Source organism: Bombina bombina, chromosome 5 (genome assembly GCF_027579735.1).
Source record: "Bombina bombina isolate aBomBom1 chromosome 5, aBomBom1.pri, whole genome shotgun sequence".
In the NCBI taxonomy this organism is placed as follows: domain Eukaryota; kingdom Metazoa; phylum Chordata; class Amphibia; order Anura; family Bombinatoridae; genus Bombina; species Bombina bombina.
The window spans coordinates 898,222,530-898,247,620 of record NC_069503.1 but is presented as its reverse complement, the minus strand read 5'-3'; the positions used below and the strand labels follow the sequence as shown (position 1 = coordinate 898,247,620).

The window sequence follows — 25,091 nt, the reverse complement described above, 5'->3', positions numbered from 1 at the left end:
CCAGTAAGGTAGAGGTGAAGGGTTAGAGAGCTGTTTGGGGGGGATCAGGGAGGTTGGGGGCTAAGGGGGGTCCTACACAGCTGCATATGTAAATATGCAATACATTTTTTTAAAAATTTTTAAATATACCTTTTATTTTAGTACTGGCAGACTTTCTGCCAGTACTTAAGATGGCGGGGACAATTGTGGGGGAGGGAAGGGAGCTGTTTGGGAGGGATCAGGGGGTCTGATGTGTCAGGTGGGAGGCTGATCTCTACACTAAAGCTAAAATTAACCCTGCAAGCTCCCTATAAGCTCCCTAATTAACCCCTTAACTGCTAGCCATAATACACATGTGATGCGCAGCAGCATTTAGCGGCCTTATAATTACCAAAAAGCAACACCAAAGCCATATATGTCTGCTATTTCTGAACAAAGGGGATCCCAGAGAAGCATTTACAATCATTTATGCCATACTTTGAAAAGTTGTTTGTAAATAATTTCAGTGAGAAACCTAAAATTGTGAAAAAATTTACGTTTTTTTTTATTTGATCGCATTTAGCGGTGAAATGGTAGCATGAAATATACCAAGATGGGCCTAGATCAATACTTGGGGTTGTCTACTACACTACACTAAAGCTAAAATTAACCCTAGACGCTCCCTACATGCTCCCTAATTAACCCCTTCACTGCTGGGCATAATACACGTGTGATGCACAGTGGCATTTAGCGGCCTTCTAATTACCAAAAAGCAACGCCAAAGTCATATATGTCTGCTATTTCTGAACAAAGGGGATCCCAGAGAAGCATTTACAACCATTTATGCCATAATTGCACAAGTTGTTTGTAAATAATTTCAGTGAGAAACCTAAAGTTTGTGAAAATATTTGGGAAAAAGTGAACAATTTTTTTTATTTGATTGCATTTGGTGGTGAAATGGTGGCATGAAATATACCAAAATGGGCCTAGATCAATACTTTGGGATGTCTTCTAAATAAAAATATATACATGTCAATGGCTATTCAGGTATTCCTGACAGATATCAGTGTTCCAATGTAACTAGCGCTAATTTTGAAAAAAAAATGGTTTGGAAATAGCAAAGTGCTACTTGTATTTATGGCCCTATAAGTTACAAAAAAAGCAAAGAGCATGTAAACATTGGGTATTTCTAAACTCAGGACAAAATTTAGAAACTTTTTAGCATGGGTGTTTTTTTGGTGGTTGTAGATGTGTAACAGATTGTGGGGGTCAAAGTTAGAAAAAGTGTGTTTTTTTCCATTTTTTCCTAATATTTTATCATTTTTTTAAAGTAAATGATAAGATATGATGAAAAAAATGGTATCTTTAGAAAGTCCATTTAATGGCGAGAAAAACGGTATATAATATGTGTGGGTACAGTAAATGAGTAAGAGGGAAATTACAGCTAAACACAAACACCGCAGAAATTTAAAAATAGCCCTGGTCCTTCAGGGAAAGAAATTGAAAAATGGCCTTGGTCCTTAAGGGGTTAAATACAGCGCTCACATAGCCATACCAGTGGTTTGAGCTTGTGTTTGATTTGCTGCCTAAGTGTATTAAAATATATGACTTTATTTAGAATTTTATTTTTATTACTTTGGTCTTATGATTTTTTAAGCCCCGCCCACCACATTTCAATTTTTTAGGGGGGGGGGGTGTCCCTCTTTTTAATTTTGAAATGTTGGGAGGTATGTACGTGTATTTTTGTTGTATTTTGTGCAACAGCGGAAAACACTTTTTGCGCCTCACTTGTAATCTATTCTAGCCCACTGTGAGTAATGTCATTGTAGGGTTACAGTTATAGATGCTATTCATGATCATTCTTTCTGAGTAGTGGAAAAAAATATTTTTTTAGAATATAATGAAACTGCATTGCAAAGTTGTTTACTATTTCCTTCTTACGTGTTGATAAACGAGCTCTTGGAAATAAAAAATCAGCTTTCAATATACTGTCACTCCCTACTTTATAGCTAAAATTCGCACATTTATAGTGCGAACTTTGTTGCATTATCGTATACTTTTTACTTCATCAGCAAAATATCAAAGAAAGCAAATGAAAACGGATATTTCCCAAAAGAAAAATGGAAGATACAATAATGATGTTCGGTCACGTGATCGTGTCCCGTCATTATAGTGGGTCGTCCCTTTGGTCCCCATACAAATAGTCTGCGTGATGCGTCTTTTCTTTCTTTCCGGTTGTACCCACGCGGTTGGTTACACAGCTTTTCCTGGCTCACCGCTGTTCGCTCCGTAGATTACCGGACTTCACCGTCGGACGAATAAGTCGGCCAGGAAGGTTATCACTATGGTGAGTGTTCGCGAAGGATGCTAGTCCGTGTGTTTGTTATATAACCGAGACGAGCTCTGACCGCTAGTGTTGTGCTAGGCCCGGGGAACTGCTGGTACCTTGCAGGTTATTCGCGAATGCTCCTGGGTACTCAAAAAAAATGTAGTCGAAACTATTATTTGCAGGGTTTATAATAAGAAATCAGAGCTATTATTAAAGTGATAATTCGCGTTGAGTTGTACTGTGGTCATGGCCAGCTCCTTGTTTTACTAAAACGTTTTTTTAGCGTATTTAGTACTGGGGGTACCGTACATCGTTCGCATTAATTTTACATTCTACATTAAAAAAGTAGTTTAGCTAGTTTTAAAACGTGGCGCCCTTTATATCATGCATCCGATTATCAGACAGATAAAAGGCTGGTAAACTCTAAACAAATGTTTAGTGTCACATTTTATATGCAAAATACTTGTTATGCCAATCATGTTTTTAAAGGGATAGTAAACAGTATGGATTTGTAATATGTTTAGTCATAAAGGACCACTAAATGCAATTGCATAAAACAATGCAATAAAATATTTTAAATGAGCAGTATATTTAATTTCTGGTCCCTGTATCTTGACTGGAGTCAAGCTATCAGACAGTTTAAAAATCCAAGTCAAGCTATCAGACACTGTTTTGGAGCTATCAGACAGGTTTAAAACAGTAGTCAAGCTATCAGACACTTATTTGTTAGTACGTTCTTAAGACTATTAAAGGCTGTACCATACATATATGCTAATAAGAAATGTTTTAATGAATACCACAAGCATTTTTGTTGTAAATGTCACTCAAATGTAAAAAAAAAGTCATATTCCAGCATTTCTCTAGGCGTTAAAAACAAAATTCCCCATTGTGCCACTACATTTTCACCACAGCTAGTTCAAACAATGACCCCACTAAGATATCACAAAGTATGGAAACTTTTTAGTGTGGAATTTTAAAAATATAGGGCCCCAAACTTCCCTAAAATTGCAAAAATCATCACTTTCAAGCAATTTCACTTAGGGATAAAAGCAAAATCTCCCATTGTGCCACTGCATTTTCACCACAGCTAGCTCACACAATGACCCCTTTACGATATCATAAATTTTGGAGAGTTTTTACTGTGGAATTTTAAAAATATTGGGCCCCAAATGTCCCTCGAATTGCATAAATTGGCCCTTTTCAGCAAATTCACTTAGGAATAAAAAAGAAATCTCCCATTGTTCCACTAAAATTTCACCACAGCTAGCTCACACAATGACCCCTCTACGATATCACAAAGTTTGGAGACTTTTTACTGTGGAATTTTAAAAATATTGGGCCCCAAATGTCCCTCAAATTGCATAAATTGGCCCTTTTCAGCAAATTCACTTAGGAATAAAAAAGAAATCTCCCATTGTTCCACTAAAATGTAACCACAGCTAGCTCACACAATGACCACTCTACGGTATCATTAAGTTTGGACCATTTTTACTGTGGAATTTTAAAAATATTGGGCCCCAAATGTCCCTTGAATTTCATAAATTGGCCCTTTTCAGCAAATTCACTTAGGAATAAAAAAGAAATCTCCCATTGTTCCACTACAGTTTCACCACAGCTAGCTCACACAATGACCCCTCTACAATATCACACATTTTGGAGAGTTTTTACTGTGGAATTTTAAAAATATAGGGCCCCAAATGTGCGTTGAATTTCATAAATCGGCTCTTTTCAGCAAATTCACTTAGGAATAAAAAAGAAATCTCCCATTGTTCCACTAAAATTTCACCACAGCTAGCTCACATAATGACCCCTCTATGGTATCACTAAGTTTGGACTATTTTTACTGTGGAATTTTAAAAATATTGGGCCCCAAATGTTCCTCAAATTGCAAAAATAGTCACTTTCCAAAAATTTCACTTTGGGATAAAAAAGAAATCTCCCATTGTTCCACTAAAATTTCACCACAGCTAGCTCACACAATGACCCCTCTACGGTATCACTAAGTTTGGACCATTTTTACTGTGGAATTTTAAAAATATTGGGCCCCAAATGTCCCTTGAATTTCATAAATCGGCCCTTTTCAGCAAATTCACTTAGGAATAAAAAAGAAATCTCCCATTGTTCCACTAAAATTTCACCACAACTAGCTCACACAATGACCCCTCTACGATATCACAAAGTTTGGAGACTTTTTACTGTGGAATTTTAAAAATATTGGGACCCATATGTCCCTCGAATTGCATAAATCGGCCCTTTTCAGCAAATTCACTTAGGAATAAAAATGAAATTTCCCATTGTTCCACTAAAATTTCACCACAGCTAGCTCACACAATGACCCCTCTATGATATCACAAAGTTTGGAGACTTTTTACTGTGGAATTTTAAAAATATTGGGCCCCATATGTCCCTCGAATTGCATAAATAGGCCCTTTTCAGCAAATTAACTTAGGAATAAAAAAGAAATCTCCTATTGTTCCACTAAAATTTCACCACAGCTAGCTCACACAATGACACCTCTATGGTATCACTAAGTTTGGACCATTTTTACTGTGGAATTTTAAAAATATAGGGCCCCAAATGTCCCTTGAATTTCATAAATCGGCCCTTTTCAGCAAATTCACTTAGGAATGAAAAAGAAATCTCCCATTGTTCCACTAAAATTGCACCACAGCTAGCTCACACAATGACCCCTCTACGGTATCACTAAGTTTGGACTATTTTTACTGTGGAATTTTAAAAATATTGGGCCCCAAATGTCCCTCAAATTGCAAAAATAGTCACTTTCAAAAAATTTCACTTTGGGATAAAATATAAATCTCCCATTGTTCCACTAAAATTTCACCACAGCTAGCTCACACAATGACCCCTCTACAGTATCACTAAGTTTGGACCATTTTTACTGTGGAATTTTAAAAATATTGGTCCCCAAATGTCCCTTGAATTTCATAAATCGGCCCATTTCAGCAAATTCACTTAGGAATAAAAAAGAAATCTCCCATTGTTCCACTAAAGTTTCACCACAGCTAGCTCACACAATGACCCCTCTACGATTTCACATATTTTGGAGATTTTTTACTGTGGAATTTTAAAATATAGGGCCCCAAATGTGCCTTGAATTTCATAAATCGGCCCTTTTCAGCAAATTCACTTAGGAATAAAAAAGAAATCTCCCATTGTTCCACTAAAATTTCACCACAGCTAGCTCACACAATGACCCCTCTACGGTATCACTAAGTTTGAACTATTTTTACTGTGGAATTTTAAAAATATTGGGCACCAAATGTCCCTCAAATTGCAAAAATAGTCACTTTCCAAAAATTTCACTTTGGGATAAAAAAGAAATCTCCCATTGTTCCACTAAAGTTTCCCCACAGCTAGCTCACACAATGACCCCTCTATGGTATCACTAAGTTTGGACCAATTTTACTGTGGAATTTTAAAAATATTGGGCCCCAAATGTCCCTTGAATTTCATAAATTGGCCCTTTTCTGCAAATTCACTTAGGAATAAAAAAGAAATCTCCCATTGTTCCACTAAAATTTCAACACAGCTAGCTCACACAATGACCCCTCTACGATATCACAAAGTTTGGAGACTTTTTACTGTGGAATTTTAAAAATATTGGGACCCATATGTCCCTCGAATTGCATAAATAGGCCCTTTTCAGCAAATTAACTTAGGAATAAAAAAGAAATCTCCCATTGTTCCACTAAAATTTCACCACAACTTGCTCACACAATGACCCCTCTATGGTATCACTAAGTTTGGACCATTTTTACTGTGGAATTTTAAAAATATAGGGCCCCAAATGTCCCTTGAATTTCATAAATCGGCCCTTTTCAGCAAATTCACTTAGGAATAAAAAAGAAATCTCCCATTGTTCCACTAAAATTTCACCACAGCTAGCTCACACAATGACCCCTCTATTGTATCACTAAGTTTGGACTATTTTTACTGTGGAATTTTAAAAATATTGGGCACCAAATGTCCCTCAAATTGCAAAAATAGTCACTTTCCAAAAATTTCACTTTGGGATAAAAAAGAAATCTCCCATTGTTCCACTAAAATTTCCCCACAGCTAGCTCACACAATGACCCCTCTACAGTATCACTAAGTTTGGACCATTTTTACTGTGGAATTTTAAAAATATAGGGCCCCAAATGTCCCTTGAATTTCATAAATCGGCCCTTTTCAGCAAATTCACTTAGGAATAAAAAAGAAATCTCCCATTGTTCCACTAAAATTTCAACACAGCTAGCTCACACAATGACCCCTCTACGATATCACAAAGTTTGGAGACTTTTTACTGTGGAATTTTAAAAATATTGGGACCCATATGTCCCTCGAATTGCATAAATAGGCCCTTTTCAGCAAATTAACTTAGGAATAAAAAAGAAATCTCCCATTGTTCCACTAAAATTTCAACACAGCTAGCTCGCACAATGACCCCTCTACGATATCACAAAGTTTGGAGACTTTTTACTGTGGAATTTTTAAAATATTGGGACCCATATGTCCCTCGAATTGCATAAATCGGCCCTTTTCAGCAAATTAATTTAGGAATAAAAAAGAAATCTCCCATTGTTCCACTAACATTTCACCACAGCTAGCTCACACCATGACCACTTTTACTGTGGAATTTTAAAAATATTGGGCCCCAAATGTCCTTTGAATTTCATAAATTGGCCCTTTTCAGCAAATTCACTTAGGAATAAAAATGAAATCTCCCATTGTTCCACTAAAATTTCCCCACAGCTAGCTCACACAATGACCACTCTATGGTATCATTAAGTTTGGACCATTTTTACTGTGGAATTTTAAAAATATTGGGCCCCAAATGTCCCTTGAATTTCATAAATCGGCGCTTTTCAGCAAATTCACTTAGGAATAAAAATGAAATCTCCCATTGTTCCACTAAAATTTCACCACAGCTAGCTCACACAATGACCCCTCTATGATATCACTAAGTTTGGACCATTTTTACTGTGGAATTTTAAAAATATTGAGCCCAAATGTCCCTTGAATTTCATAAATCGGCCCTTTTCAGCAAAATCACTTAGGAATAAAAAAAGAAATCTCCCATTGTTCCACTAAAATTTCACCACAGCTAGCTCACACAATGACCCCTCTACGGTATCACTAAGTTTGGACTATTTTTACTGTGGAATTTTAAAAATATTGGGCACCAAATGTCCCTCAAATTGCAAAAATAGTCACTTTCCAAAAATTTCACTTTGGGATAAAAAAGAAATCTCCCATTGTTCCACTAAAATTTCCCCACAGCTAGCTCACACAATGACCCCTCTACGGTATCACTAAGTTTGGACCAATTTTACTGTGGAATTTTAAAAATATTGGGCCCCAAATGTCCCTTGAATTTCATAAATTGGCCCTTTTCTGCAAATTCACTTAGGAATAAAAAAGAAATCTCCCATTGTTCCACTAAAATTTCAACACAGCTAGCTCACACAATGACCCCTCTACGATATCACAAAGTTTGGAGACTTTTTACTGTGGAATTTTAAAAATATTGGGACCCATATGTCCCTCGAATTGCATAAATAGGCCCTTTTCAGCAAATTAACTTAGGAATAAAAAAGAAATCTCCCATTGTTCCACTAAAATTTCACCACAACTTGCTCACACAATGACCCCTCTATGGTATCACTAAGTTTGGACCATTTTTACTGTGGAATTTTAAAAATATAGGGCCCCAAATGTCCCTTGAATTTCATAAATCGGCCCTTTTCAGCAAATTCACTTAGGAATAAAAAAGAAATCTCCCATTGTTCCACTAAAATTTCACCACAGCTAGCTCACACAATGACCCCTCTATGGTATCACTAAGTTTGGACTATTTTTACTGTGGAATTTTAAAAATATTGGGCACCAAATGTCCCTCAAATTGCAAAAATAGTCACTTTCCAAAAATTTCACTTTGGGATAAAAAAGAAATCTCCCATTGTTCCACTAAAATTTCAACACAGCTAGCTCACACAATGACCCCTCTACGGTATCACTAAGTTTGGACCAATTTTACTGTGGAATTTTAAAAATATTGGGCCCCAAATGTACCTTGAATTTCATAAATTGGCCCTTTTCTGCAAATTCACTTAGGAATAAAAAAGAAATCTCCCATTGTTCCACTAAAATTTCAACACAGCTAGCTCACACAATGACCCCTCTATGATATCACAAAGTTTGGAGACTTTTTACCGTGGAATTTTAAAAATATTGGGACCCATATGTCCCTCGAATTGCATAAATAGGCCCTTTTCAGCAAATTCACTTAGGAATAAAAAAGAAATCTCCCATTGTTCCACTAAAATTTCACCACAGCTAGCTCACACAATGATCCCTCTACGATATCACACATTTTGGAGAGTTTTTACTGCAGAATTTTAAAAATATAGGGCCCCAAATGTGCCTTGAATTTCATAAATCGGACTTTTCAGCAGAGGGGTCATTGTGTGAGCTAGCTGTGGTGAAATTTTAGTGGAACAATGGGAGATTTGTTTTTTATCCCAAAGTGAAATTTTGGGAAAGTGAATATTTTTGCAATTTGAGGGACATTTGGGGCCCAATATTTTTAAAATTCCACAGTAAAAAGTAGTCCAAACTTAGTGATACCGTAGAGGGGTCATTGTGTGAGCTAGCTGTGGTGAAATTTTAGTGGAACAATGGGAGATTTCCTTTTTATCCCAAAGTGAAATTTTTGGAAAGTGACTATTTTTGCAATTTGAGGGACATTTGGGGCCCAATATTTTTAAAATTCCACAGTAAAAATAGTCCAAACTTAGTGATACCGTAGAGGGATCATTGTGTGAGCTAGCTGTGGTGAAATTTTAGTGGAACAATGGGAGATTTCTTTTTTTATTCCTAAGTGAATTTGCTGAAAAGGGCCTATTTATGCAATTGGAGGGACATATGGGTCCCAATATTTTTAAAATTCCGCAGTAAAAACTCTCCAAAATGTGTGATATCGTAGAGGGGTCATTGTGTGAGCTAGCTGTCGTGAATTTTTTGTGGAACAATGGGAGATTTCTTTTTTATTCCTAAGTAAATTTGCTGAATAGGGCCGATTTATGAAATTCAAGGGACATTTGGGCCCAATATTTTTAAAATTCCACAGTAAAAATGGTCCAAACTTAGTGATACCTTTAGAGGGGTCATTACGTGAGCTAGCTGTGGTGAAATTTTAGTGGAACAATGGGAGATTTCTTTTTTATCCCAAAGTGAAATTTTTGGAAAGTGACTATTTTTGCAATTTGACGGACATTTGGGGCCCAATATTTTTAAAATTCCACAGTAAAAAGTCTCCAAACTTTGTGATATCATAGAGGGGTCATTGTGTGAGCTAGCTGTGGTGAAATTTTAGTGGAACAATGGGAGATTTCTTTTTTATCCCAAAGTGAAATTTTTGGAAAGTGACTATTTTTGCAATTTGACGGACATTTGGGGCCCAATATTTTTAAAATTCCACAGTAAAAATACCCCAAACTTAGTGATACCGTAGAGGGATCATTGTGTGAGCTAGCTGTGGTGAATTTTTTGTGGAACAATGGGAGATTTCTTTTTTATTCCTAAGTGAATTTGCTGAAAAGTCCGATTTATGAAATTCAAGGCACATTTGGGGCCCTATATTTTTAAAATTCCACAGTAAAAACTCTCCAAAATGTGTGATATCGTAGAGGGGTCATTGTGTGTGCTAGCTGTGGTGACATTTTAGTGGAACAATGGGAGATTTCTTTTTTATCCCAAAGTGAAATTTTTGGAAAGTGACTATTTTTTGCAATTTGACGGACATTTGGGGCCCAATATTTTTAAAATTCCACAGTAAAAATACCCCAAACTTAGTGATACTGTAGAGGGGTCATTGTGTGAGCTAGCTGTGGTGAAATTTTAGTGGAACAATGGGAGATTTGTTTTTTATCCCAAAGTGAAATTTTGGGAAAGTGAATATTTTTGCAATTTGAGGGACATTTAGGGCCCAATATTTTTAAAATTCCACAGTAAAAATAGTCCAAACTTAGTGATACCGTAGAGGGGTCATTGTGTGAGCTAGCTGTGGTGAAATTTTAGTGGAACAATGGGAGATTTCCTTTTTATCCCAAAGTAAAATTTTTGGAAAGTGACTATTTTTGCAATTTGAGGGTCATTTGGGGACCAATATTTTTAAAATTCCACAGTAAAAATTGTCCAAACTTAGTGATACCGTAGAGGGGTCATTGTGTGAGCTAGCTGTGGTGAAATTGTAGTGGCACAATGGGAGATTTCATTTTTATTCCTAAGTGAATTTGCTGAAAAGGGCCGATTTATGAAATTCAAGGGACATTTGGGGCCCAATATTTTTAAAATTCCACAGTAAAAATGGTCCAAACTTAGTGATACCGTAGAGGGGTCATTGTGTGAGCTAGCTGTGGTGAAATTTTAGTGGAACAATGGGAGATTTCCTTTTTATCCCAAAGTAAAATTTTTGGAAAGTGACTATTTTTGCAATTAGGCGGACATTTGGGGCCCAATATTTTTAAAATTCCACAGTAAAAATACCCCAAACTTAGTGATACTGTAGAGGCGTCATTGTGTGAGCTAGCTGTGGTGAAATTTTAGTAGAACAATGGGAGATTTCTTTTTTATTCCTAAGTGAATTTGCTGAAAAGGGCCTATTTATGCAATTCAAGGGACATATGGGTCCCAATATTTTTAAAATTCCACAGTAAAAAGTCTCCAAACTTTGTGATATTGTAGAGGGGTCATTGTGTGAGCTAGCTGTGGTGAAATTTTAGTGGAACAATGGGAGATTTCATTTTTATTCCTAAGTGAATTTGCTGAAAAGGGCCAATTTATGCAATTTGAGGGACATTTGGGGCCCAATGTTTTTAAAATTCCACAGTAAAAACTCTCCAAAATTTATGATATCGTAGAGGGGTCATTGTGTGAGCTAGCTGTGGTGAAAATGTAGTGGCACAATGGGAGATTTTGCTTTTATCCCTAAGTGAAATTGCTTGAAAGTGATGATTTTTGGAATTTTAGGGAAGTTTGGGGCCCTATATTTTTAAAATTCCACACTAAAAAGTTTCCATACTTTGTGATATCTTAGTGGGGTCATTGTTTGAACTAGCTGTGGTGAAAATGTAGTGGCACAATGGGGAATTTTGTTTTTAACGCTTAGAGAAATGCTGGAATATGACTTTTTTTTTTTTACATTTGAGTGACATTTATAACAAAAATGCTTGTGGTATTCATTAAAACATTTCTTATTAGCATATATGTATGGTACAGCCTTTAATAGTCTTAAGAAAGTACTAACAAATAAGTGTCTGATAGCTTGACTACTGTTTTAAACCTGTCTGATAGCTCCAAAACAGTGTCTGATAGCTTGACTTGGATTTTTAAACTGTCTGATAGCTTGACTCCAGTGTATCTTGTGACTTACAACAGCCAGACTACTATATGTATACCCTTTTAACTTGTGCCTATGCTCAGTAGGAGCTTGTACCCCAGAAAGTGAGTATAAAAAGACCTTGCAAAATGTAATGAAGTAAAAAATTACTATGTTATAACATTGCATGCTCTCTTTGAATCATAAGTTTATTTTGACTTGTGTTTCCCTTTTAAGACTTGCAATATGCCTTCCTTAAATTTTCCCTTTCCTGTAAAGTACGTTTCTTTTTATTTTTTTTTAAACTCTGCTGCGCTTACATGAAGTAGTAATGTGTTATGTTTTTAAACTTTGGTTTTCTCTCACTCCTGCTTAGGACAATTAGGAACCAATATATCAGGCAGTAAAACAAGGTTCTAAGGGGCATGAAACGTACCATTTTCTTTAATGGTTTAGAACTGGCCTACAATTTTAAACAACTTTCCAATTTACTTTGATGCATTAAATGTGCTTCATTCTTAGTATCCTTTGAATGGACAGAATTGCACTACTGGAAGCAAGCTGAAGACTTTGGCAGCAACCCACTAGCAGCTAGCTCCCAGTAGTATATTGCTGCTCTCGAGCCTATCTAGGTATGCCTTTAATCTAAGTTTTCCCAGAAAACAGCAAATATAAATAATTTGGAAAGTTATAATAGTCTCTTATTATTCTCAGTTGGAGAGAAATAGGAAACCTATGTTTAAACATAGCAGCACCCATTACTAATAGAAATTAACACCTACATTTATAACTTTTAATATTTAAACAATTCATATAATTGTAAAGAATCTACATATGGTTAATGTTTGCTTTAAATACATTCTATACATTTTTGCTTTAAATACATATCTAGCATGTATTAAAAGGTTTTTTTTTTTTTTTTTTTTGTTCCCCCCCATGTAGGGTAAAGTTGTTTGTTCTGTTTATGAAGTTAACAGAATGTGTGTCTATACAAATAGGCCATGTGGGATGATTTCTCACTGGGTGTGAAAAATTCCCACTGCTATATTGGTGGTCAATATAACAGAATGTTTTTACAAATACAGTGCAAAATGTCACCTTTTCGAACCACCAAATAACATTTCTGTAATTTTCTTTCTCCTTTAGAATAAGTTAAAAGTAGTGTATGCATACTTCACCAACTGCACGTATCAGTTAAGTTAATTAAACTTTAAGGGTTTTATTGGCTGATTTCCTCCCAAACGTTTAAAAAACAAAGTACAAGTACAGAGGTGTGTTAAATACTTTTGGAAGTGTGCTTTATATTGGCTCAGTAGCTATTTATGATATTAACTGTTATATTTGTGTCACATCCTGACCTCTTGTATATCATTACAGGCATTTAAAGATACAGGGAAAGCACCTGTTGAACAGGAAGTGGCCATTCATCGTATCAGAATAACACTCACAAGTCGTAATGTGAAATCCCTTGAAAAAGGTAAGCTGTGAGATCAGCGGCTTAAAGGGCCGTTCTAGTGATAAAATGAAATGCTCTCATTCATTAGATCGTTTTTTTTTTTTTAACTTGTGACTCTGTAAAGCTATGTGTTAAAATTACTGCCTGGGACCCACAGAGCACTATGGGTCCCAAGCAGAAACTAGTTAAATAGCGAAAGTTTCTGCTGATACAGGTAAAGTACCACTCTGGAACTCCTTTGTGAGGGTTAAACACATGGCTTTGCTGCATTTCTAGTGATGACATGCTCTAAAAGTGCAGCGTTTAATTGGCCCTTTTTAATCATGGTGAAGATAAATTAGCTGCTGGTAGATCCCTTTATTTTTTTATACGACATGGGAATTAGCATCTAGTATTTAAAAAGCTTTCAGGTGGGTGCTTGTTTGAACATTTTAAATTTAAGAATTACTTTCTCAGTGTTTAAAATTATGGTAAATCCTATTTGTGAAACACTAGGATTTATTAGTGGAACAAATAAAGTAGACTGTCATGAAGTATAAAATACTTCATGCTGAAAGTTTCTTTAGTTGTCTGAAGAGTTTGCCAGCACTGAACTCCGACTGCCCATGGCAGAATGCTATTTTTCAGTGAAGTGATCTTAGCCAGTAGCAGTGCTAGCTATCCGGCATGGCGCCAGCTAGCACGCACCGCTATTGGTTAAGATCACCTCACTACAAAATAGCGTTCTGCTGTTGGCTGCCTGAGGCGCTCAGCACTGCAAATGCTTCAAGACAAAGGAACTTCATCATGAATTTTATACTTCATGACTGAAAGTCCCCTTTATTGCACTGGTTAATCTTAGTGTCTCAAAACACTAGTATTTGCCATCACTTTAAGACCTTTTGAGGTTGTCCAGCTCTAGAGCTGCAGCTCCATAGGTGGTTCTAAGGCAGTGAGGCAATCGGTTGCGGCAGTAGACTCTCAATCCCACCTATCAATCTTCAGCTTATGAAAAGCAACACTTCTAGTTTTACCTGTTTTTAACCCCTTTGCACTCTTTGAGCACGGGATTCTTAGTAGTTCAATTATTGTGCTCTATTTAATGCAGTTACCCTTGAACTTGGAGGAGCTACAAGGACTTTTCCCCCCTTCATTTTTTTTTTGTGGGTTAGAACTGTTGTCTGAAAGCCCTTTTTTAGATACCTTCATTTGCGGTCAGAAGCAGGGCATGCTTGAAGTTGGCAATGAGGAAGCTACATTCTTTATTGAGTTTTAGTGATTTGTTTATACGCTATTCTGAGCTAACTTCAAAATATTCTACAGTGTTTGGAATTGGTCGTCTGTCAAACATTTACTGACCAACCTTGTAACGAAAGATGAAATTCATTTTGGAGTCAAACTAATTTTTTTTTTTTTTTCCTAGTATGTGCTGATTTGATCCGAGGAGCAAAAGAAAAGAACTTGAAAGTTAAAGGACCAGTGCGCATGCCCACCAAGGTAAGAGGATTGAAGTTCTTTAAAAAATAGTAATGTATTTTTTTTTTTTTTTTCTGTTGCAGGGGTGTTATCAAATTTAGTTAAATGTTGTAGAAACTAGTTTAGAGCTTTACTACCACACAAACTCAGTGACAAATGCTAATATACAAACTGTCATCTACTAGCTGAAAATCTTTTTTTTTTTTTTTTTCTAACATTAGATGTAATGTCTGTCCTGATTGGCAATGTGTAGTAGTTTTCCTGAAAGGCAGGTCATATTTTTGGCCCTTGTTAAAGGGACAAGAAACCTATAATTTATTTCATAATTCAGATAGAAAATACATTTTCAAGTAACTTATCAATTTATTTCTATTATGTAATTTGCTTTATTCTCTTTGTATTCTTTGTTGAAGAAACACCAATGCACATGGGTGAGCCAATAACATGGAGGATATGTGCAGCCACCAATCGGCAAGTGCTTCCTATGGTGATTAAACAAAAATAAGCTTGGATTTCTGCTTTTCAAGTAAAGATACAAAGTGAACGAAGACAAATTGATAAATAGGAGTTTATTAGAGTTAATTAGAAAGTTGCATGCTCTATCTGAATCATGCAAGAAATATGAGTTTCATATCCTTCTAAAAAGAGAAATTAATCGGATTACTGCATTTTATCATTTAAGTCAACTGTAGAACTTGATGGAATATTATCCAAAGTTGGCAATGAGGATAAATATATATTTCTAATGAATCTTAATGATTGATTTATACGCTATTCTGAGCCAACTTCCTGATTCTCGGTAATAAAATGTGGCCTTGGTGTAAAATAGCACATGTAACTACATTTGTGCTATAATGCTCATGAGTTTCTTAAAGTGAAGGTCCATTTTGATTAATTAGTACCAGGTTTTTAATTAACCTATTAAAAACAGAAGCACTTTAAGTAAAATTGACATTTCACTGGTTTCTTCAAAAACTTAAGTTTTAATCCTGCCAGTCGCTCCAGCACTTCCTACGCTCGTCGCAAGCCGTCTTCGCGGGTCCAAAATGACTAATTTGGCTTCCTCCAATCAGTCTTGCATCAGGCCAAGATTCCCCCGGGGGGAAGCTGTGATTGTAGGAAGCCTGATTAGTCACTTCCGACGTCTGCAGAGGCTTCCGACGGCCGGGGGATTCGCTGGAGCGGCATTCAGAATAAAAAGGTACGTTTTTTAAGAAAACGGTGAAATGTCAATTTTGATGAATTAGAATATTTGTAACTTTTGTAAAGGCCTGTCTAAAATGGTTTTCTTATATTCACTTGTCTTCAATATAAAATTATACACCTGCACTTTATATTTTTTCTCTAGACTCTTCGCATTACTACAAGGAAAACACCATGTGGTGAAGGTTCCAAAACATGGGATCGTTTTCAAATGCGTATCCACAAGCGCCTGATTGACCTTCACAGTCCATCTGAGATTGTCAAGCAAATTACTTCTATCAGTATTGAGCCCGGTGTAGAAGTTGAAGTTACTATTGCTGATGCATAAATGCCACATTTTCTGATGAAATAAAATTGTCTAACAATGTTTTGGCTGTTTGGAGTGTTTTTCTTTTGGGGTGGGGGGGGGGGTGTTATGCATGAATTCACTAATTGAATAAAGGGTTTCTCATCTGTGTAGTTTTCGTAAACCCTTTGAGGGCCAGGGTAAGATGTATATTGCTGTGACTAAGGACTAACGTAGATTAGGAGTAAAATCAAAATTTAAACTTTCATGATTCAGAGCATGCAGTTTTAAACACTTCAATGTACTTGTCATTGTTTTCAATGCATACATAGGTAGACAAAGGATAGGAAAAATGCATTGCTTGTGATTCCTTGTTTCACAAAAAGGGCATTTTTTTTTTTTTTCCCTTCATGTGTCTTTACACCTAGTGGAGAAATGGTGTAACTTATATTAGAGTACTTTTATTTTCACTTTCTAATTACACAATATTCTAAAAAAAGGTTTCTCAATCGCAAGGAGAATTCTCAATGTAATTCTATTGGTTCTCCTCAGCTTGCCTTTACTGTAGCCCAGCTGTGTGCTCAAATTTATGATTTTTTTTTTTTTGTGCTTCTCTATTGGCAAGCTGAGAGGATTTAAGAATATTCTCGTCTGAAAATATTCAACTATTCTTGAAAGTTGTGTATGAACCAATAGCAGTATTTATACAGCCCCACTCAAGTAACTAACACCCCTCTTCAACAAACTTAATCATTTTGCGCTTTTTTTTTCTCAACATTGCTTCTACAACTAAGGAATAGATTTCTAAAGCTGGCTGATCTCCACTTTAGTTATGGTTAACTTAGTGATTGTGAACTTGAGCATAGTTGCTCAAGTCATATCAAACATTAGTGGATTGCAGATGAGTCATCAGTCAATTGACATATGGCAGGCGGAGGAACGGTGCTTACCGTTATGGCATTACAAGGTGAAAATCTCAGTAAATATTTCTAATGACACGGTGAGTCCACAGATCATAAATTACTGTTGGGAATATCGCTCCTGACCAGCAGGAGGAGGCAAAGAGCACCACAGCAAAGCTGTTAAAGGACCAGTCAACACAGTAGATTTGCATAATCAACAAATGCAAGATAAGAAGACAATGCAATAGCACTTAGTCTGAACTTCAAATAAGTAGTAGATTTTTTTTCTGACAATTTTAAGTTCTTTTTCCACTCCCTCTGTACCATGTGACAGCCATCAGCCAATCGCAAATGCATACACACTTATTCTTGCACATGCTCAGTAGGAACTGGTGACTCAAAATTTTAAATATAAAAAGACTGCACATTTAGTTAATGGAAGTAAATTGGAAAGTTGTTTAAAATGGCATGCTCTATCTGAATAATGAAAATGTAATTTTGATTGAGTGTCCCTTTAAGTATCCCATGCTTTAGGTTTAACTTAAATTTTCAACTCTTTTTTTTTTTTTTTGTGTGAGTTGGGGCTTCATAGCGCAGACAGTTTGGCGGCATGAAGGCTTTTTCGACTCTGTTTTGTGGCTTTATCTGCAGGCTTGGGTTCCCGCCCCCTTTTCCTCGCGTGCTTAAGTGCCATTTTAGGCTCTTCATGAGCCAGTCATGTGAACACGCCCCTTTTCTCTGACTTGGAGTTTTTTCTTATTTGTATGCCTCTGCATTTTTAGAGACATTAAAGGACCAGACAACACGGTAGATTTGCATAATCAACAAATGCATAAGAAGACAATGCAATAGCACTTAGTCTGAACTTTAAATGAGTAGTGTTTTTTTTTTTATTGCAAAGTTATGTCTCTTTCCACTCCTGTATCATGTGACAGCCATCAGCCAATCGTAAATGCATATATGTATATGCTGGGAATTCTTGCACATGCTCAGGAGTTGGTGACTCAAAGTGTAACTATAAAAAGACTGCATATTTTGTTAATGGAAGTAAATTGGAAAGTTGTTTAAAATTGCATGCTGTATCTGAATCATTAAGTTTAATTTTGACTTGAGTGTCCCTTTTAAGACTTGGAGCTTCCTTGCCTCTGATAATTGCTCACGGTAGTTGATATTTGCCTTATTGAGTAAACATTTTTCTGAGGTTATGTTCATTGTATCCTGCTAGGATTTATAATGTACGTTTCTCTGAAGGAAATGTTCATTGAATTGCTTCTGTGTACTTTACATTTTCCCCTAGTAGTGTATGTGTGTATATGTATATATTTGCCACTGTAGTTTAGTGGTAATAATTCTATTTAGCCAGTTTTTCTTATCCAGCCTAAGATACTACATATTCATGATTTTTAATCAACGGCTTGTTCCTATTGGGACATTTTGTTATCCTCTGGGATTCAGAATAGTAACTGAAGTAAAAAAACTCATTTTAAGACTTAAAATTGCATTTGAGCCATGTCGCCCAAGATGAGGCTGTTTACTCAATGCCACAGCTCTCTCCTTAATTGTCCCTTACCTCTATGGTGTCACATGCAGTTCCTCTAAATATCCTGGAGGAGTATAATTGCTGTCAGATTTTACAGCTCGGGTATCCTCGGCAGTATCTGTACCCTTTTCTGCTTTTCCTTTCTTATTGGGGAAACACAAGGGGACATTTTAAGATGCAGATTGTAAGGTTCTGCTCCACAGGTTGTTCTCTCTCTCCTAAGGCTGGCGAGGAAGATTCTCTGGTAGTTCTGAGTAAAATCTCAGATTGAGACATCTGATGCTGAGGTTATCTTCAGCTATATGCTTGCACACCTTCTATACTATTACAGGAGGTTTTAGCTACTTGGACAACGTCAATATCCCTGTCGTCAACACTTAGAAATAATCAAGTTCACAAAACTTCTATGTTCCTTCCTTGAAGGTTTCTGGATGTGCTATGGAAGTTTTCACAGGTGTAGGAGAAGCTAGAGATTCCTTTCTCCTTGTCTCTCGTCCTTTATAGGATTTCCCTGTTGCTGATGCCATTAAAATGCATGGTGCCCTAAGTAGTTCCCTATGGAGGATAGGTGCTCTTTTACGGATCCATGGATAAGGAGCTGGATGTTTAATTCTTTTAGAACAATACCTTGTCTTATTAGACTTGCTGTCCTAGCCCGCCAGACATTGTGGCTGAAATCTATGGTCGGATGAGAAGCCTACCTAGTAGTTTAGTTGTACAGCTTAGGCTTTATAGTTCTGCAGTGGCAGGTTAGTTTCCTCCAAATCCACGTTTTTGGCATCTCCCTTTAAGGATGAAACCTTGTTTGGACTTGATCCAGCAGAGATTTCCTCTGACTTTAAAGGGACAGTAAACACCAGAATTTTTGTTGTTTAAAAAGGTAGATAATTCCTTTTACCCATTCCCCAATTTTGCATAACCAACACGGTTATAATATACTTTTTACCTCTGATTACCTTGTATCTATGCCTCTGCAACATGCCCCCTTATTTCAGTTCTTTTGACAGACTTGCATTTTTAGCCAGTTAGTGCTGACTCCTAGGAGCTTCACGTGCCTGAGCTCAATGTTATCTATATAAAACACATGAACTAAAGCCCTCTAGTGTCCTTTTCAAGGCCGGTGAGATAGCTCCGTTGGTAAGTGCCCTGACTACATGAGCTTGTTCAATGGTTACAGGTTCATATATGACGGGGTCGAATCAGCCTTTAAAAGTAAATTAAATGTGTACCATTTTTAATAAGAGACATTTTCTTTCCAGGGAAATGAATCTGGAGAAGTGTTCCCTTGTTCCATCCACAAGATTTTTGTAGTTGGGTCTACCGCCTCAATACCATGAACACCGATTCCGTCTGATCTCTGAAGTTATGCAGGGTCAGTACCTGACTGGGAGACCGCCTGGGTACACCAAGTGCGGTATGCCTGGTCCTTAAGTTTATCTAGGTTAAGGTTTTTCTTCTCTCTGCAGACTGTCTGGCCAACAGCGGGCCTAAGCAACCAAGGTAGCCTAGTGGTTAGCCTTGTGGCTTAGCAAATCAAAGGTTGTTGGTTCAGATCCAGCTGCTGGTGCTGGATGTCCATTAGAGTTCGGATCTAGCTGCAGCTGAATTTCCTTCGCTTTTCAGTGATTTGTTATAGGAGGGGATTGGTCTGATTCCCATAGACGACATTCCTTTTGCGATTTTTATATGGAATGTAGAGCTTTCAGATCTGTCTGAAAGGATAGATCTAGTTCAGTCTTGACACTATCTCCTGTAATATTTTTCTATCTCAGGGCGCGTGCTTCTGGAGATATTCCTGGTTGATGTGACCACATTGCTAATCTGTTGGGCTACTAAGCGGTCTGGGTCTTGTTTAAGGATTATGGACTCGGAAGTGTCTGCTCTCCTTTTTTACATCTTGGGGTAGACCGATTGGCAATGCTCTGATGGCTTGACCTTTTGCTCTGTCGTCCTTGACTGGGTTCCAGTCGGATATTATCACTTCAATGGTTTATTTCAACCACCAGGAAGGAACTAGGGGTTCCTAAGCCATGTAGGAGGTGATTTGGATTGTTCTGTGGGCAGCAGCTCAGTTTCTGTCTGTTTCATCCTTTTTTCATAGGTGGACAATTGGCTTCTGAACAGACAGATATTTCATTCCGGGGAGTGGGATCCTCTTCTGGAGGGGTTTTCTAGGTGAACCCTCGAATGGGGGTACGGAATTGGCTTCTGAGAGCATTTCGACAGAACACCAAGTTTCCAAGGTATGGTTCATGGTAAAGTGATCCACTGACCGCCCGGATAGATGCTGGCGGTTTTCTTGGTGTTCAGTCTGGCATACCTATTCCTCTATTTGCTCTCCTTACATGAGTCATTACTCGTATTCAACAGGAGAGAGCGGCAGTGTTTTCTATTAGCCTCTGCATGATCTCGCAGGGCCTGGTATGCTGACTTAGTGGTTATGTCATTTCTCCACTTTGGAGAATGTCCCTAAGGAAGGTCCTTCTGAGCAGGGCCCTTTTTTCATCTAACTTTCATTTCTCTGATGCTGCTTGCTTGGAGATTGATCGCTTGGTTTTGTCTAATCGTGGGTTTTCTGAGTCGCTCACTGGGACCATGACTCAGGCTTGCAAGCAAGTTTTTAGAAGTTTTATCATAGATTATGATGTACTTATCTTATTGGTGGGAATACAAGACTACCCTTAAGGAGTGGAGTCTGGATTCCTAGATTTTTTACCTGTTTACCGTGATATCTGGAGAAGGGTTTGTCTGTAAGTACCCTGAAGGGTCAGATTTTTGCTACATGGGCATCTGGCGGACGTGCCGTATGTGCAATCTTTTTGTCAGGTCCTGGTCGGAATTAGGCTGTGTTTAAGTCGGCAGTTCCACCTTGGAGCCTAACTTTGTTCTTAAAGGGACACTGAACCCAAATGTTGTCTTTTGTGATTTAGATAGAGCATGCAATTTTAAGCAACTTTCTAATTTACTCCTATTATCAATTTTTCTTTGTTCTCTTGCTATATATATTTGAAAAAGAAGGCATCTAAGCTTTTTTTTGGTTGAGTCTCTGGACAGCACTTTTTTATTGGTGGATGAATTTATCCACCAATCAGCAAGAACAACCCAGGTTGTTCACCAAAAATGGTCCGGCATCTAAACTTTCTTGCATTTCAAATTAAGATACCAAGAGAATGAAGAAAAATAATAATAGGAGTGAATTAGAAAGTTGCTTAAAATGTCATGCTCTATATGAATCACAAAAGAAAAAAATTGGGTTCAGTGTCCCTTTAAAGTTTGTGACAGGCTCTGTTTGAGCCTTTTCCTTCCATAGATATTAATTTGTTATCTTGGAAGGCTATTTTTTCTGCTCAGAGTGTCTCGGAGTTCTCAGCTTAGCAGTATTGTTTGCCTTATCTTTCTTGTCGCTGAGTCAATTTTTTTGTCCTAACTTAGTACAAAATCTATAAACAAGTGACAGTTTTCGCCAGTCCTTCTGTAGGTTTGTTTTTTCTGGGACTTGTAAAGCTCAGAAAGCTACAGCTACTTTTTTTCCTTTGGTGAGAAGTATAATTAGTTTGGCTTAGGAGGCTGCTGGACAGCAGCCCCCTGGGAGAATTACTGCTCATTCCATTAGGGCTGTTTGGCTTCTTGGGTTTTCAAGAATGAAGCTTCTGGGGTTCAGATTTGCATGGATGCAACTTGGTGCTCTCCGCATACTTTTTGAAAATTTTATAAATTTGATACTTTTGCCTCGGCTGAGGTTTCTTTTGGGAGAAAGGTTCTCAAGCAGTGATGCCTTCTGTTTAGGTTACTTGTCTTGTCCCTCCCTTATCTGTGTCCTCTGGCTTGGGTATTGATTCCCAACAGTAATTGATGATGATCCGTGGACTCACTGTGTCACTAGAAAGAAAACAAAATTTATGCTTACTTGATAGATTTATTTATTTATTGACACGGTGAGTCCACGGACCGTCCTGTTTTTTTAGACCGTCTTTTGTTATATAAACCTCAGGCACCTCTGCACCTCGTGTTATTTCCTTTCTATCCTTTTCCTTCGGTCGAATGACTGGGGGTTGTGGGAAGTGATACTTAAAGGATTACTTTCTGTTATAATTTTTAAGCTAAACAACTAACATATTAAAGTTAATAAACATTAATTAAAACCTACTGACCTATATTTTCTCCAAAACGAAGTTTCATAACGTTCTAAAAGTTATATCTTTTATTCGCCGATGTCACGTTATCCTGCCCACTATTTTCAGCACTGCATGTTCAAAATACTTAAACCAATAACTTTGTTTAAAGCGCCATTTTGAAACCTAGGTATTGTAAACGGATTGGTACAGAGCAAAGGATACCCACGGAGTGGGTTTGGAAAACAATTAAATTTGCAGACAAGATTTCTGATATACGGTAGAGATATGTTAATGAAATGCTATTGATAAAAAGCGTATTTGGGGTAGTTAGTAACAGGCATAGAAAATATTTACTTACAGTGGCCCTTTAACAGCTTTGCTGAGGTGCTCTTTGCCTCCTCCTGCTGATCAGGAGTGATATTCCCAACAACAGTAATTGATGATGATCCGTTGACTCACCGTGTCAAGAAATACATTTAACAGATAAGCATACATTTTGTTATCTTACACATTTGTTGAATAAAAGTCCCTTTCATTTTTTAAATTCTTTCCTATGACTTGAGCAACTATGCTCAAGTTTACAATCACTTTAAAGGGACTCTGAACTCAAACTTTTTCTGTCATGATTCAGAGCATTCAATTTTAAGCAACTTTCTGATTTACTCCTATTAATTGTTTTCTTTCTCTTGCTATCTTTATTTGGGGTCCAGGTGTGGGGGGTACCTCCCTGAAATTAGTTTTTGCAGGTTGGGATGTCTGGCAACATTTTCTACAGTTGGAGAGTATATGACCCTTTAATAAAAAATAACCATCTTGTTTACTGTGCTCATTTCAAGATTTTACATTTCCAACCTGTTGGCAGCCTTGTGAGCTTATACACATTGTGGATTTTTTTATTTTATTATGAATTTGGAAAAATCAGGGACCTTGCATATACTAATTTGTGCGTTTGAGGAATTGTATCTAAAGGGACACTGAACCCAAATGTTTTTTTTTGTGTGATTCAGATAGAGCATGCAATTTTAAGCAACTTTCTAATTTACTCCTATTATCAAATTTTCTGTATTATCTTTATTTGAAAAGCAAGAATGTAAGTTTAGATGCCGACCTGCGTTGTTCTTGCTGGTTGGTGGATAAATTCACCCACCAATAAACAAGTGCTGTCCAGTTTCCTTAGCCAAAGATTGTCTGGCTCTTTAGCTTAGATGCCTTCTTTTTCAAGTAAAGATAGCAAGAGAACTACGAAAAACTGATAATAGGAGTAAATTAGAAAGTTGCTTAAAATTGCATGCTCTATTTAAATCATGAAAGAAAAAAAATTGGGTTCAGTTTGTATACAACATCTAGTGTATAAATAAAATTCTATCATAATGAGACAAGAAAGGGACCCTTAACACCTGACTTCTAATAATCCCCAAAACCTACTTTTTCTTATTAAAAAAATAATCACTGCTGTCTATTTTATCTGTTTCTCTTAGCCCAAATTTTTGAAGGAGATTGTTTTGAAATACAGTGTTGATCCAGTGCTTGATTTCCTATGTAAGCTGCCATACTGTAGTGTGTGTTACAGGGGGCACAGTAGTCATATGATCATGATGCAGTCATGTGACACACACCCCCCATATTGTCTATACATACAGTATACAGTACTTAGAGGAATCACACTCTGCAGTGTCTGAAAACAGTTATTTCTCAGCAAGGGTATACATTTATTTAATTTCCCAGTCTATGTATAGAAAACATATTATGCAGCAAGATTTAAAAAAAAAATGCTTATAACTACGGTGCTTTTGTTTTTAAACTCCCCCCCACACACAGTTTTTTTTTTTTTCCTTCAACTCAGCCCACAAGTTTTATGCTTTAAGCAGAGCCGTTTTCTGTGTGTTATCATTGTCAACTACTGACATGCTGGGAGAGGGAGGAGGAAGAATTCTGATTTTCATGACCTCTCCTGAATGTAAATCACTAAGGGCTGACACCCAGCGTAAGGATGGTTTAGCAAGGATCCTATGCATTATCTAGCAGTGTAATCTATTCCTGTCACACCCTCTACAGAAACACAGTCAAACTTGTGTGTAATCAGAGTGTGACAGGAGTAGATTACACTGCTAGATAATGCATACGATCCTTGCTAAACCATCCTTACGCTGGGTGTCAGCCCTTAGTGATTTACATTCAGGAGAGGTCATGAAAATCAGAACTCCTTTGCACAAATTATACACAGCGCGCCATGAGAGCTTCCCTCTCCCCCTCCCAGCATGTCAGTTCAGTAGTTGACAATGATAACACACAGAAAACGGCTCTGCTTAAAGCATTAAACTTGTGGGCGGAGTTGAAGAAGGAAAAAAAACTGTGGGGGGAGTTTAAAAACAAAAGCACCGTAGTTATAAGCATTTTATTTAAATCTTGCTGCATAATATATTTTATATACATAGACTGGGAAATTAAATATATTTATACCCTCC

At 37.0% G+C, this 25,091-nt stretch overlaps 1 protein-coding gene and 2 non-coding genes across 3 annotated transcripts; all 3 read left to right on the top strand.

Annotated features, from left to right (window-relative positions):
• The first annotated feature begins 2,150 nt into the window (after window positions 1–2,150).
• Window positions 2,151–16,152, top strand: RPS20 (ribosomal protein S20). The gene is made up of 4 exons (XM_053713145.1): window positions 2,151–2,305; window positions 13,047–13,146; window positions 14,528–14,601; window positions 15,929–16,152. Exons 1-4 carry the CDS (start codon window positions 2,303–2,305, stop codon window positions 16,109–16,111), a joined length of 360 nt encoding a protein of 119 aa, XP_053569120.1. The 5' UTR covers window positions 2,151–2,302; the 3' UTR covers window positions 16,112–16,152.
• Window positions 14,344–14,411, top strand: LOC128661946 (small nucleolar RNA U54). The gene has a single exon (XR_008402709.1). It is a non-coding gene; the product is annotated as a small nucleolar RNA U54 (small nucleolar RNA).
• Window positions 15,298–15,367, top strand: LOC128661945 (small nucleolar RNA U54). The gene has a single exon (XR_008402708.1). It is a non-coding gene; the product is annotated as a small nucleolar RNA U54 (small nucleolar RNA).
• Window positions 16,153–25,091: the final 8,939 nt, after the last annotated feature.

Excerpts from the sequence above, each read along its gene's own strand:
- RPS20 (XM_053713145.1), top strand. Across the intron at positions 13,147-14,527 it reads TGTGAAATCCCTTGAAAAAG|TATGTGCTGATTTGATCCGA; the intron begins GTAAGCTGTGAG and ends TTTTTTTCCTAG. Across the intron at positions 14,602-15,928 it reads CAGTGCGCATGCCCACCAAG|ACTCTTCGCATTACTACAAG; the intron begins GTAAGAGGATTG and ends TTTTTTCTCTAG.